This window comes from Maniola jurtina, chromosome 6 (genome assembly GCF_905333055.1).
Source record: "Maniola jurtina chromosome 6, ilManJurt1.1, whole genome shotgun sequence".
Classification (NCBI taxonomy): Eukaryota; Metazoa; Arthropoda; class Insecta; order Lepidoptera; family Nymphalidae; genus Maniola; species Maniola jurtina.
In genome coordinates, this window is record NC_060034.1 from 14,467,138 (window position 1) to 14,482,329 (window position 15,192).

Genomic DNA, 15,192 nt, shown 5'->3' on the forward strand with positions numbered 1-15,192 from the left:
GTGTCTGTCTCTAATTTCGAAATAACTTACTCATATTAAGCTCATATGGTTATTTGAACGACACCATAACTGAATTACACGTTTTTAAAATTTTTGTCTGTCTGTCTGTCCGTCTGTCTGTTTGAACGGGCTAATCTTCGGAACGGCTGAACCGATTTTGACGGGACTTTCACAGACAAGTAGAGGATTGGCCAGGGAGTAATATAGGCTACTTTTTTAACCGACTGTGAAAAATGAAGAAGTTGTGTTTTTCTACCTGTGTACACTGATATCTCCGAGATTTCTGAACCGATTTGCGTAATTCGCACGGGTTTGTGACGTTAATTTCTTTCCGAATATGTGTTCAATTGAAGGCACGCGTCCTCCAATCGCGTTCTTCCAATCACGTGTTCAAGGCCTTGAACACGTGTTTGGAAGAACAGTTTGCGTTGCAAATCCGTGCGCGATTGGAGGACGCGCGCCTTCAATTGAATACGGGTTTGGAAAGGGAGTTAGCGATACAAGCTCGTGCGTGTTTCAAGGCAATACTGCCTCCTACCTGTACACGGAAACGTAAATACGCATCCCGTCCCACTAGGTGCTATGTATTTCTCAATGATATACCTACACAACACTAGATCACGCTGGCGAATAACGGATTAGAAGACTTCATACATTTTTGAAAACGTTAATAAGAATAACTCCCAGACCTGCAGGTTTCCTCACGATGTTTTCCTTCATCGCTATTTAAAGCGAGTGATATTTAACTGCTTAAAACACATGAAAAGTTAGAGGTGTGGAACAAAACCCTAGTACAGCCCAAATAGAAGGCTGAGGACTTAACTACCATCACCACTTTGAAGGTTCAGCAGTTTGATTGCGTTAGAATGACAATACAATGTCACGATTGCAATCACCTCTGATTGGTTGACGCTCGCTCACTATTGGCTACAATGCATTGTTGCAACAAGAATAACATAAAAGCCAATAACATCAATTCCGATTGTAATAATGATTGGTGCAGATTCTACGGAATCGAGCTACTGTATCGTTACGTCACAGTTAACGACTTCTTGTAACAAAATGTTGAGGCCTCGGCGTCACTGGCAGGCGTCAAATGTTCCTATATTTGACGCTAGGTAGCCGACAAATAGCCTATTTTTCTTTGATTTCACGTCACCTTTGAGTTCCTTCACTCTACTTCACTCTGGTTACGTTTAATGATCAGTCAGCACTTGCGCTTGCACAACTCTACTCTGCATTAACTTATTGTTAACTGCTTCGTGTGATTATATCTCACACTTGAAAGTAAAGGCGGAACAAAACATAACGCATGGTTACTTAACAACAATTCCACTCACGGACGTTAAATTATAATATTATAATAAAATATTACTTTATATAATTACAATTCATAATAATCGTTATTACCCTTACGTGGGAAAATTTTAACTTAACGCTTTTTCAGATACTATGAACTACTATTCTACTACTACTACTCTAGATACTACTATTCTAGATATAGCTGTGCCGACGACTTTGCGTGGCTTTAGGTTTGTTAAAATTCCCGTGGAAACTGATCTTCCGAGATAAAAAGCAGTTTTTATTCGCTCAGAGATGCAAGTTATTGCTGTGCCAAAATTCATCCGCATGAATTTAGATTTTAAACACTTCCCATGGGATTTGATTTTCTTGGATAAAAGTTAGCCTATAGGTATGTCCATCTCTGGGATGAAAGCTATCTCCAAACCGAATTTCGTCAAAAATTGGTTGAACGAATGGGCCGTGAAAATGTTACAGACAGGCAGAAACACACACTGGCATTTGTGATATATACTAGCTGATGCCCGCGACTTAGTCCGCGTGGTCTTAGGTTTTTAAAAATCTCGTGAGAACTCTTTGATTTTCCGGAATAAAAGCAGCCTATATTATTCTGCTTTCCACTATTTCTAAGCCAAAAATCAAGTCGATTGGTTGCTGAGGGCGTGAAGGAAGGACATACAAACAAACATAATTTCGCATTTATAATATTAGTACGACATACTCAGTTTTGCATACTTAAATGCTCCGGCAACTTCAATCAAAATCGACCTTCTAGAACCACTATTAAAAATTGTATAAAAAAATTCAAAGTAGTAAGTCTTGTATACAAACAAAAAGATGAGACATTGAAGTCAACAATAAATTGAGTAGATTTATTTTAAAGCGACCTCAAAGGCTCAGCGAACCAAGGTGAGTAGTCTAACCATCCAAGGTAACGGGAAAGTCCGAACAATTACTAAAATTACATAAAATCCTTATAAATAAATGTCAAGAGCCAAGACTTATGAGTAATGTTATAACAAATGTAAATTAAAAATTTATAACACTCCCGACAAGTCAAGGTTACAGTAACTAGAAAAGAGCTGATAACTTTCAAACGGCTGAACCGATTTTCTTGGATTATAGCTCAGAACTCTCTCGATCAAGTCACCTTTCAAACAAAAAAAAAATTAAAATCGGTTCATTAGTTTAGGAGCTAGGATGCCATAGACAGATACACAGATACACACATCAAACTTATAATACCCCTCTTTTTGGATCGGGGGTTAAAAAGTTAATAAATAGGAGTCAATACGATTATACATCCACGGGCTACTTTTTATCCCAGAAAATCAAGAGTTCCCACGGGATTCTTAAAGGCCCACCCGTTTAACCGATTTATAATATGGGTACAAAGGTAGCTTGCATCCCGAAAATTGATATAGGCAACTTTTCATCTTGAAAGCAAAGAGTTCTTACGGGATTTTCAAAAACCAAAATTCATGCGTACAAAGTCGTGGCCATCATCTAGTATTTAATATTATTTGAACCTATAACCTTAGACTTAAGTCAATGTTTTGTGGTTAGAGTAAGTATGATAAATACGGCATAGGTATCCAACATACACCGACGAAACTTTTTACGAGTTGTTATGACTGGGCTAAACGTTTTTAGTAGAAAAAAGCTTGAAAACCCCTTGTTATGAGTTTCCACATCTCGGTATCGTTGATAGATAGAGCGATAAAAAACTAACGTCAAGGGCCAGGGCAAAATGGACCTAAACTCCCTTGTTTTAAAGATGCATTCAGTGCTAACGATGTTTTTTCGCAAGATTCCACTTTGGGGCTCCAGCTGTTATATTATGCACGAAGTTCAGCTTTAAACAAGCTTTCTATGCCCATTTTACTTGAGGTTACAGTTTCACAATTGTTGAAATCTAACAACGTTTTCGAGATCCGCAAAGTCGTACTAAGGCGATCACAGACTTGTTGTTAGTATAGAGTCTATACTATAGACTACAGGTTATTCAACCGGTTTTTTAATTTTTTACCTAAAGCTCGCACGATATCAAAGTAGGCAAGTATTATATTTCTTAGGAGAATAAAATCCTAAGCTCAGTAGAAAAATACCTACTTATTCCATGAATTTTCAGAGGGATTTTCGTATTCCACTTGAGCGCTTTGTTTTATACACCAGATGTGGCAGGATGTAGGCAAGCTAAATATAATATTATTTTACTAGCTGATGCCCGCAGCTTCGCCCGCGTGGATTGGTCAGATCCCCTGCAGCATCAGGATTGAGGAGTTGGACTCCAAATTTTTTATGAAACAATGTCGCAAAGTTCCTCTATCGATTAAAAAAGAAATGACGCAAATCGGTTCAGAAATCTCGGAGATTTCGGTGTACATAGGTAGAAAAACACAACTCCCTTTTTAAAAGTCGTTTAAAAAAGTAGCCTATTTTACGCCCTGGTCAATCCTCTACTTGCCTGTGAAAGTCCCGTCAAAATCGGTTCAGCCGTTCCAAAGATTAGCCTTTTCAAACAGACAGACAGACAGACAGACAGACAGACAGACAGACAGACAGACAGACAAAAATTTTAAAAACGTGTGATTCAATTATGGTATCGTTCAAATAACCATATGAGCTTAATATGAGGTAGTTATTTCGAAATTACAGACAGACACTCCAATTTTATTTATTAGTATAGATTACTAAATGATGCCCGCGACCTCGTTAGCGTGAATTTAACTTTTGGATTTTACGGGATAAAAGTAGCCACTCGTCAATCAAGACCTAGTATTGTGGCCTAATTGTGACAATGCATATCAAACGATTGCGATTGTTAAGCAAGGTTCACCCAAGTTGATGACTGGATGGGTTACCGACTTTGAACTTGAGATTTTCGATTCCTACTTGCCGCTGTCATTATGTTACTCGAACATGACTCGTCGAAATCTCGGTCACTTGGACGAATTTTCTTGGACGAAACACTCGTCCAAGAAAAACTATTCGCAATGGCAGTACTATATTACTATCCCAAGAAAACTGTTACCAATATACTGTGATTAATTGGGGTTACAAGTGTCAGCAATGAGGAATACGATGCACAGAAAGAGAGAGTACCTAATCTCTCCCTCTCTATCTATCTCTCTCTCCCTCTCTCCACCCCTTAATAACATAACATTACTTTTTTTTTTAATATTTATCTACAGAGATTATTCGCTTAGCGAATATGCCTCTCTATAGGTATAGCTACAAAAGGGACTGCCATACTTATAGGTACATAATATAGGTTTATTTTGCAGAATGTTTCTAGCAAATTTATTTATTTATTTATTTATAATTATTCTCATAAGTACATTAGATATGAAACCTCGAGTGCCGAGACTGCCGTAACAAAGGCCGACAGTGTAATTGAAAATATGCAATCGAGATATACCTAATAAAGTATTGACATTGCACGATTTCTATAGGTAGCTGATCAGGAATGTGATAAATAATCTTATAATAGGGTATTATACAACAAGCGAGAAAAATCTAAAAATGTATAAACATTTAACAACATGTAAATTAAAACATTACTTTAAAAAAATCCGCTTAAGTGTGAGTCAGACTTGTGCACCGAGGGTTCCGTACTCCGGTATTTTTCCCGACATTTTGCACAATAAAACAAAAACTATTAGGTATAAAATAAATAAAAATCTGTTTTAGAATGTACAGGTAAAGCTCTTTCATAATATTATACGCCATTTGGTATAGTTATCTTACTTTGAATATTGAAACGCTTTTTCCTTTACTTATGCTCTAAGACCTACCTACCTGCCAAATTTATGATTCTAGGTCAACGGGAAGTACCCTATAGGTTTTCTTGACAGACACGACAGACGGACAGACGAACAGACGGAAAGACGGACAGACAGAGAGACAGACAACAAAGTTATCCTATAAGGGTCCTGATTCTCCTTTGGGGGTTTGAGGGTACGGAACCCTAAATAGGCGGTAGGTAATAATTTTACTCTCACTTTATTACGTGCCAGAAAAATTATCGATACCTACCTATTGATTACCCGGAATGTGATGTCACCTACCCAGAAAATTGCCATCTCGACCTGTCGCGAACAGTACAGCTAGAGCCGTTTTTGATACATCCTGTAGCTGGTATAGGGTGGATTTACTAAGATTATGATCACTTGTCACTGTGTATTTGAAGTTTAGCTACACGTGATTGCAGACGTTGATAACAGATGCCTCTTTGTGATAACACGCGGTGTACAACTATTATTATTGTGTTATTTTTATATCATACTGGGGTGAGTAAAGTGAATATGTTTTTCTATGATAGTGCCCTAAACGCAGGATTCGCGTAATAAGCCACTCACTTCACTACTTAATATTATAAATGCGAAAATGTGTTCGTTGTTTGTCCGTCAATCACGTTGCAACGGAGCAACGGATTGAAGTGTTTTTTTGCTTAAAGTTTTCCTAAGTTAAAGGCTGGAAAGAGACATAGACCATTTTTTATCCCAGAAAATCAAAGAGTTCCCATGATTTTTTTCCGGAAAAACCGGCCAAGTGCGAGTCAGAGTCGCGCACTGAGGGTTTCGTTACTCGGGTATTTTTTCCAACATTTTGCACGATAAATCAAAAACTATTATACTTACATAAAAATAAATAAAAATCTGTTTTAGGATGTACAGGTAAAGCCCTTTCAAATGATACCCCACTTGGTATAGTTATCTTATTTTGAAAATTGAAACACATTTTTTTTAAACCTACCTACCTACCAAATTTCATGATTTTAGGTCATCCGTCCATCCGTCCGTCCTGTCTGTCAAGAAAACCTATAGGGTATTTCCCGTTGACCTAGAATTATGAAATTTTGGCAGGTAGGTAGGTCTTATAGCACAACTAAAGTAATAAATCTGAAAACCGTGAATTTGTTGTTACATTATTAAAAAAAATTAAAATGTGTTTTAATTTTCAGTTAGATAACTGTACCAAGTGGGGTATCATATGAAAGGGTTTTACCTGTAGGTACATTCTAAAACAGATTTGTATTTTATTTTATGCATAATAGTTTTTGGTTATCTTATACTAATTGTAGTTTTAGCGATTTAGTATTTTCCAAACACGCAATGTATAGTGCTCAAAACTCGGGGTCATTGCCCCACCTACGACGCAGCATTGACCTCGTGGCATCTAAATACGCGAAGTTTGATGATCTAGCGTCAGTCAGGTGTTTAATTTGCAATACATTGCGGACTTTAAAAAGAAAATAAGTTTTTAATATATTTTTTCGCTTTTTTTATGGTATGTATTTATCTTATCTGTAACCATCACTAGTATCACCTGTCTTCGTTTTTGCTAGCGTTCTAATTACACCCTGTATAAACCATGCAAATCACATTCTTTACAACTGCATTGTTTATGACCGTCGAGATAAAGTATCATCCAGCTATTTTCATAATCCTTCATAATCATTCAGTTATTTTTTTGTGATTTTGCTCTTGAAAATAATCTTTATTTAGATAAATGAATGGCTTAATAGCCCTAATTTCACTCAACATCGCAATCTCTACTTTTATAAGACTGGTATTGTAATCTGTGTGATTTTCATTTGCTTTTTAACCCCCGACCCAAAAACAGGGGTGTTATAAGTTTGACGTGTGTATCTGTGTATCTGTCTGTGGCATCGTAACTCCTAAACTAATGAACTGATTTTAATTTAGATTTTTTTTGTTTGAAAGGTGGCTTGATCGAGAATGTTCTTAGCTATAAGCCAAGAAAATCGGTCCAGCCGTTTGAAAGTTATCAGCTCTTTTCTAGCTACTGCAACCTTCACTTGTCGGGGGTGTTATAAATTTTTAATTTACACTTGTGCATTTAGAACTCACTTGCCATATTTGGTAGGGCTGACATGACAGCGGTACGCAAATATGGCGAAAATCTCATTTACGCGCATTACCATGTGCAATTTTAACTTTTAAGGAATTGCCCTTGAAGTTGTCCGGCGATGGGTTGAGAATTGAGACTTGAGATGATGACGATGATAATTATCTTCATAGTATTATACGTGGCTTATGTACCTAAACTGCCTTACCTTGAGACAATTAACAGGGCTCTCTTCGTCACTTACTCCATACAATCGTAGTCCCAGTTTCATTTGAATATCAAGCAACCAAAGTCCATGAAATTTTGCAGACATATTCTAGAAACTAATATCTGTGCCTGTGGTGTTTTAAATTTTTCTAAAAATTTGTAGTTTTAAAATTACAGGGGCTCAAAGATTTTGTATGTGAATTTTTAAGACCGCGTAACTTTAAAACCGAATATTTTAACGGAAATCTGGAAAACCACAGGCATAAATATTAGTTCCCCGAACGTTTCAACAAAATTCCATTAATTATGATTGGTTAGTATTCTAATGAGAGACGAACTACGTTTGTACATGGAGCGAGTGACGGAGAGACCCCTCTTAACCACCGGCGTAGGTACATATTAAAAGATTATTATTGAGGAAGGTAAGTATTTCAAGTATTCGCTTCTAGAGTAGTCGATATTATCTGAAATCAATAACATAAAATATTGAGCAGTAGGTCTTAAATATATATCCATGTTAAAAATAATGTCGATCCCTTGCTCCGCTGCGGAGTGATTGAAGGACAAACAAACACACTTTTGGATTTATACGAGGTATGGGTAGGTATGGGATTTTTAAAATATCTGTGATATATCATAGACAGTAGGACAGATGGACTGGATAAAAACTCTAAGGGGTTTTTGTTTTACGACGGACTCCTAAAAGACCATCGATCATTTCCATTTCATCGCGGAATATAATACTGGCTTCCCACGGTACGCGATTCTACGGATTATCACGCACGGCCAGTCGACCACAGATATCCGTGCACACAAGGCCATAGCAACGGTGTGTGTTAGTCTGTATGGGTCTTGACAGTCTTAGCCGTTTTGAAGTTACAAACTCGCTGTGGATGTAATAAGCTCGCTAAGCACGTATCTGTGCTACCGTGGACTCTAATTCCCATGGCACATCAGTGCGGTTTGGTCCGCGTCCACCCGCAATATCACGCACCGTGGGAAGCAAGTATAAAAATCGCGTATCACAGTCGTGATCTTGGTCTGTGACAACAACCTACCTTTGGGAAGTACAGAACGTATAGTACGGACACGTATAGTCAACAAGACTTAAGGGTTTTGACCGAAAGACCGATACCAATGCTACCTACTCGTACTTAGGTACTATTTGTTATCAGTAGTTTTCATTCAAGTGCCTCTCAACTTAAAAGATGTTTTACTGTGTTTTTTTTTTTTTTTTTTTTTTTTTTTTTTTTTTATTCACGATAGGCAAGCGCTTGACCACAATCACACCTGATGGAAAGTGGTGATGTGGTCTAAGATGTGACGCGTTTACCTAGAAGGTGCCTATTCACTCTTGTTTTAAAGATACCCGGATTGTAATTGGTAGGAAACACAGATCGGGGAAGAGTATTCCAAACCTTAGCCATGCGTATGAGGAATGAAGACGCAAAACGTTTCGTGCGTGTAGATGGAATGTCGACGACATAAGGATGGAAACTCGCCCGACGTCTTGCGGTTCGGTGGTAAAATGGTGAAGGGGGGACAAGATCGAAAAGTTCCTGTGCACACTCTCCGAAATATATCCTATAAAACACCGATAAGCCAGCGACCTTACGGCGGTGATCGAGACTATGAAGTTTCGCCAACAAAGGAGAGTCTTCGCCTACAAGTCTCCTAGCTCGACGATCAACGGCATCCAGAGCTGCTAGTTGATATTTAGCGGAGCCATCATAGAGGTGACTGCAGTACTCCATGCACGACCTGACTTGTGCTTGATACAAAGTTATCAGTTGGCGCGGCGTGAAGTACTGCTTGACCTTGTTAAGAATGCCTAGTTTTTTTGCGGCGGTCTTGGCTTTGGCTTCGATGGACCTACCTACGATGTTTACCTACATTAGTATTACTTTGTTGTTTCAGTTCAAGATAATAATATTATGGCAAACACAAAACTTACTATTTTTGGGGTTCCGTACCTCAAAAGGAAAAACGGTACCCTTATAGGATCACTTTGTTGTCTGTCCGTCCGTCCGTCGTGTCTGTCAAGAAACCTATAGGGTACTTCCCGTTGACCTAGAATCATGAAATTTAACAGGTAGGTAGCTCTTATAGACAAGTAAAGGAATAAATCCGAAAACCGTGAATTTTTAGTTACATCATTAAAAAAAAAGTGTGTTTAAATTTTCAAAGTAAGATAACTATACCAAATGGGGTATCATATGAAAGGGCTTTACTTTTAAATTCTAAAACGGATTTTTATTTATTTTTACGCATTATACTTTTTGATTTATCGTGCAAAATGTCGAAAAAATACCCGAGTACGGAAACCTCAGTGCGTGAGTCTGACTCGCACTTGGCCGGTTTTTTAGATCAGCATCCATACTTATGATACATCAGCTAATGCCCGCGGCTTCGTCTACGTGGACTGCACAATTTCAAACCCCTATTTTACCCCCTTGGGGGTTCGAACTTTCAAAAATACTTTCTTAGCGGATGTCTACGTCATAAAATAGCTATCTGCATGCCAAACAGTCAAATTCGTCGAGTAGTTTGAGCTGTGCGTAGATAGATCACTCAATCAGTCAATCAGCTTTTCTTTTTATATAGATAGAGCTACGAACTGAACAACTAAAGGTTGCCTGGTAGAGATTGCTCCAAGCAATAAGGCCGCCTTTGCACACAATTGTTTTTTTCTGTTTTCTTCTTACTGTGTTGTTATCCTTTAAATGTGTTTTTGTGTGCAATAAAGTGTTTCTATCTATCTATCTATCTAACTATGATGAAAGATAATCAACAATAAATGTTTTCTTTGTTTCAGAAAAGATTAAGGGTCATGACTGGGCACAGGTGAAAAGAAGAAGGTACTTCTTTAGAGTTCCAAATTAAGTGAAAAAGCAGATCGATCAAAATGGAGCAGAAAGAAAATAGAACTCCCCCTATTCGCTGTAATTTAGACACATACAGTTCAAAGTAAGTATTTTTATATATCTATACTTCTATACTAATATTATAAAGAGGAAACCTTTGTATTTTTGTATGTTTGTATTGAATAGGCTCAAAAACTACTGGACCGATTTCAAAATTTCTTTTACCATTACTTAGAGGGATTCTTCCGAATCTGTATAGGCTATTTTTTATCCCGGAAAATCAAAGAGTTCCCACGGGATTTTTAAAAAACCTTCATCCACGCGAACGAAGTCGCGGGCATCAGCTAGTTTATTTATAACTGACTGACTGATCTATCAACGCACAGATCAAACTACTGGACGGATCTGGATGAAATTTGGCATGCAGGTATCTCGTGGTTAATGTCCTGAAAAGTATGGAGATCCCGGGACGCTTGTCAATGGTTACCGCACGATTGCTCTGTCTAGATGGCTTCGTCGTACCTCTTTTTAACCCCCGACCCAAAAAGAGGGGTGTTATAAGTTTGACGTGTGTATCTGTGTATCTGTGTGTCTGTGTATCTGTGTATCTGTCTGTGGCACCGTAGCGCCTAAACTAATGAACCGATTTTAATTTAGTTTTTTTTTGTTTGAAAGGTGGCTTGATCGAGAGTGTTCTTAGCTATAATCCAAGAAAATCGGTTCAGCCGTTTGAAAGTTATCAGCTCTTTTCTAGTTACTGTAACTTTCACTTGTCGGGGGTGTTATAAATTTTTAATTTACACTTGTAGATAATAACATACCATCCTTAGGCTGCTTTTCCAACAGAGATGTGCTATGCTACGTTGGCCGTTGCTATGGATGCGTTTGATATCCACCAATCCTATTCATTGGTTCACATAGGTAGCTTAGCATTGGTGGAAACGGATTCAACTAAGATATGTTTTTATATGGAAGAATGCGTGCTATGGATGCGTGCTCTGGATGCGTGCTATGGCTGCGTGCTTTGGATGTCTGCTATGAGCCGTCGACAGTGATGCAGAGCAGAATACCTACAGTATTCGCATCTTTCTCGCGCAGCTACTTTGCGGCGGCGCATCTTCATAGCGCATCTTTCTCGCACAGCTACATAGCTTAGTATTGGTGGAAACGGTCACATATTTTCATAGCGTAGATTTCACATCTTCGCAGCATAGCTGCATAGCACATCTCTGGTGGAAAGGCACCCTTACTCTGTGTTAATAGGGTCCCGTTTAGTCCCCTTCAGGTTCCTACGGTATCGTAAAAATAACATGAGTTAGCATCAGATTAATAACCCGCCTGCAATTTTAATCCACATTCACCACAAATCAGGCTCGCAATTTATTGAAGGTATTAACACCATATCACGGATAATTCCAGAACAGGCCATTAGATACAAAATTAATCCACTGGTGGGTATAAAACTAATCCAGTAGATTAGTTTTACACCGAATTAATTATAACTCGCTCGTTGTGGTTTGTACCAATATAATTATGCGTTTTAGATAAAAATGCGCATGGATTAACAGGTTAATAATGGAATGATTTTGTGGCAGCGATAATTAAATGTTTTCTGTGAACACTAAGCAATAAACCGGTCACAAAACATGAGTTCCGGCGGGAATCAAAAAACTCAATCTACGCGGACGAATTCGCGGGTATCATTTAGTAACTAGCAACCGCCACTTCGCTGGGTGGAAACTTAAATCTCTTAAGTCTTTATTTCTTATCCCGTGAGAATTTCGAAAAATCCGGCCTCATATCCTTGTCTACATTAGGAAAATTGTCTTTCGTGCAAAACTTAAGCTTTCCAGGTCCAAGGGCTAGGTTGATGAATCATAGTCAATGAAAGAGTCAGAACTTTTCTTTTTATATGTATTGATGACTGGGTTACACGTGACACGAGGGTGATTTTTCATTTGAGTACGCAACCCCAAGAACAACAAACACGTGCATAAACAATACGCACGGAAAAGTCATTTGACCCACATGTTGCTTAGCCGTTAGAAAGAAAGAAAATCACTAAAAGCTAGAAAGGTAACACAAAGAGCTTCTAATGCAGGGTTGTCACAAAGAATGAGTTTCTTAAGTTATACTTCTCTTAAGTACGCGTCTTGAGTTACTTTTCTCAGAATAACTCTTGTTTTGTTCCCCGAACAGTCTTAGCAAAGCAAAATTCGTACCACTATTTAACTCTTGAATGTTAAAGTAAAATTGGCCTTAACAAGTGTGAATTAAAAATTTATAACACCCCTGACAAGTGAAGGTTACAGTAACTAGAAAAGAGCTGATAACTTTCAAACGGCTGAACCAATTTTCTTGAATTATAGCTAAGAACACTCTTGATCAAGCCACCTTTCAAACAAAAAAAGCTAAATTAAAATTGGTTCATAAGGAGCTACGATGCCACAGACAGATACACACGTCAAACTTATAACATCCCTCTTTTTGGGTCGGGGGTTAATTACCCTGTTCTGAAGATAAAGTTCGTGCATACATCTACGGTCTAGCCTTGCGTAGTTAAAATCGATGGCACTGAATTGTAGACTTTAAGTCAAGGACATTGTTGACGAAGCGGTGGTCAACTCTAAGCTTCAAAGTTTGGAACTTCGGCGCAAAGTTACTTCTCTATAGGATATAATATTTCGGAGAGTGTGCCCAAGAACATTTTGACCTGGTTTCTCCGTCACGTTTCTAATTTGTACCGTAAGGCATCGCCGAGGTCTGCACCCGTACGTAGTCGCACTGACACGTACGAAGCTATTTGGCTCGTCATTAGTTTTGGAGCTACGATGCCACAGTCAGATACACAGATACACACGTCAAACTTATAACACCCCTCTTTTTGGGTCGGGGGTCAAAAAAAGAACCATTTGATTCATTGGCCTAACGTTGTTGGTGAGTTAAATCTCATACTAACCTGGCTGGGTGCAAAAGTCGACGATTTTATAGCCTAACACAATATGCCAGGTTCTGTATCATATTAATATATTCAATATACATCACACTAATATTATAAAGGCGAAAGTTTGTATGTGTGTGTGTGTGTGTGTGTGTGTGTGTGTATGTTTGTTACTCCTTCACGCAAAAACTACTGGATGGATTTGGCTGAAATTTAGAATGGAGATAGATAATATCCTGGATTAGCACATAGGCTACTTTTTATCCCGGAAAATCAAAGAGTTCCCACGGGATTTCAAGAAACCTAAATCCACGCGGGCGAAGTCGCGGGCATCGGCTAGTGAGATCATAAAAACATTACAGCATGTTACAGTTATTTTTCAAAACAGTTTTGAAGACATCTGTTTTTGAAACAATGTGAGTTGTATATTGTATATTCAAAACTGAATAATGAATGTGGAAAATTGGCGTATCTAATAGGAATGTCGATCACCTCCTCAATTCTTCAGCTAAGTAGAATGACGTCAATGCAACAAAGTAGTACTTACCTAATAATATTTAGTTCATATACATTTACCACTAGCTGATGCCCGCGACTTGGTTCGCGTGGATGTAGGTTTTTTAAATTCCCGTGGGAACTCTTTGATTTTCTGGGATAAAAAGTAGCCTATGTGCTAATCCAGGGTATAATCTATCTCCATTCTAAATTTCAGCCCAATCCGTCCAGTAGTTTTTGCGTGAAAGAGTAACAAACATACACACACACAAACACACACATACAAACTTTCTCCTTTATAATATTAAGTGTGATAGTAGGATCGCAGTTAATGGATCGAATCCAGTGCTGTATTCTATTGTTACAACACTTCCATTTATCCAAAACAAGCGTTTTGATTAAATGGATTATCGGATATGGATTGTTATAGCCGTAACAATCTATACCTACTTTTACGGGATGGATAAGTGGAATGAGTCGATTGAACTTTACTTTAAACTCAAATGTTTTAATGAATTAAATCAGTAATCTAGACCTACAACGAGTGTGTTTATTATTATTTTAAATTTTATGGGACTACGAGTATGTTGGTCCGTATAAACTTTTGCTTCAAATATGGGATACTATTGTAACTACCAAAAAAAAAATTAGAATTTCAATGAGTCAATCAAGGATAAAGTAAGGAAAACCTTCAAACAAGATTTGGACACACCTGATTCATTCGCGGTCACCCAAATGTACAACACGTAGCTCAGTGATTTATCGTCGCTAATGTAAAAACCCCAATAACAATTATTTATACTTACCTTGTTTTAAAAAACAAAAAACAAGTTTTTATGAGAAGCGCACTAAAATTATAGAAACCTTAATTTAAATCAGCCCCGAAAGGTTAATTATCGCGATGTATTGCAATCGTGATTAAGAGGAAATAATCCTATAAAGGTTTTTCCTTTTGAGGTACGGAGCCCTAAAAAGAGGTCCTGACTGACTAGCTCACTGGTCTATCAATGCACAAATAACTTTATATCATTTCTGGCGATTCAAATCAATTTTTAAAAATAACCTAGCACTATTTAACCCCCGACCCAAAAAGAGGGGTGTTATGAGTTTGATGTGTGTATCTGTGTATCTGTCTGTGGCATCGTAGCTCCTAAACTAATGAACTGATTTTAATTTGGTTTTTTTTGTTTGAAAGGTGGCTTGATCGAGAGCGTGTCCAACAAAATCGGTTCAGCGGTTTGAAAGTTATCAGCTCTTTTCTAGTTATTACTGTAACCTTCACTTGTCGGGGGTGTTATAAATTTTTAATTTACACTTGTTATCATAAGAGTTTCATAAGTTTGCAAAGAAGTGGGTGAAAAGTTAGTTGTTAGATTGTCTTACATTGTTGCAAAGTTACAGGAGAAAATAATATAAAGCGCGTTTGTATTAAATAATAAACATATCCGTTTGAACGGCTCAATAAATCCGTTTTTTAGAACAAAGGAATGTCTTACTCTGTATACCACA

The 15,192-nt window shown here is 37.8% G+C and overlaps 1 protein-coding gene across 2 annotated transcripts in view; it reads left to right on the plus strand.

Annotated features, from left to right (window-relative positions):
* The first annotated feature begins 5,465 nt into the window (after positions 1 to 5,465).
* LOC123865884 (proton-coupled amino acid transporter-like protein pathetic) overlaps positions 5,466 to 15,192 on the plus strand; it is a 31,875-nt gene continuing 22,148 nt past the window's right edge. For both annotated transcript variants that reach the window (XM_045907085.1, XM_045907084.1), the window contains exons 1-2: positions 5,466 to 5,594; positions 10,199 to 10,350. In XM_045907085.1, coding sequence (XP_045763041.1) covers positions 10,289 to 10,350 — 62 coding nt within the window. In that variant the 5' untranslated portion in view covers positions 5,466 to 5,594; positions 10,199 to 10,288. The remainder of the gene's footprint in view (positions 5,595 to 10,198; positions 10,351 to 15,192) is intronic.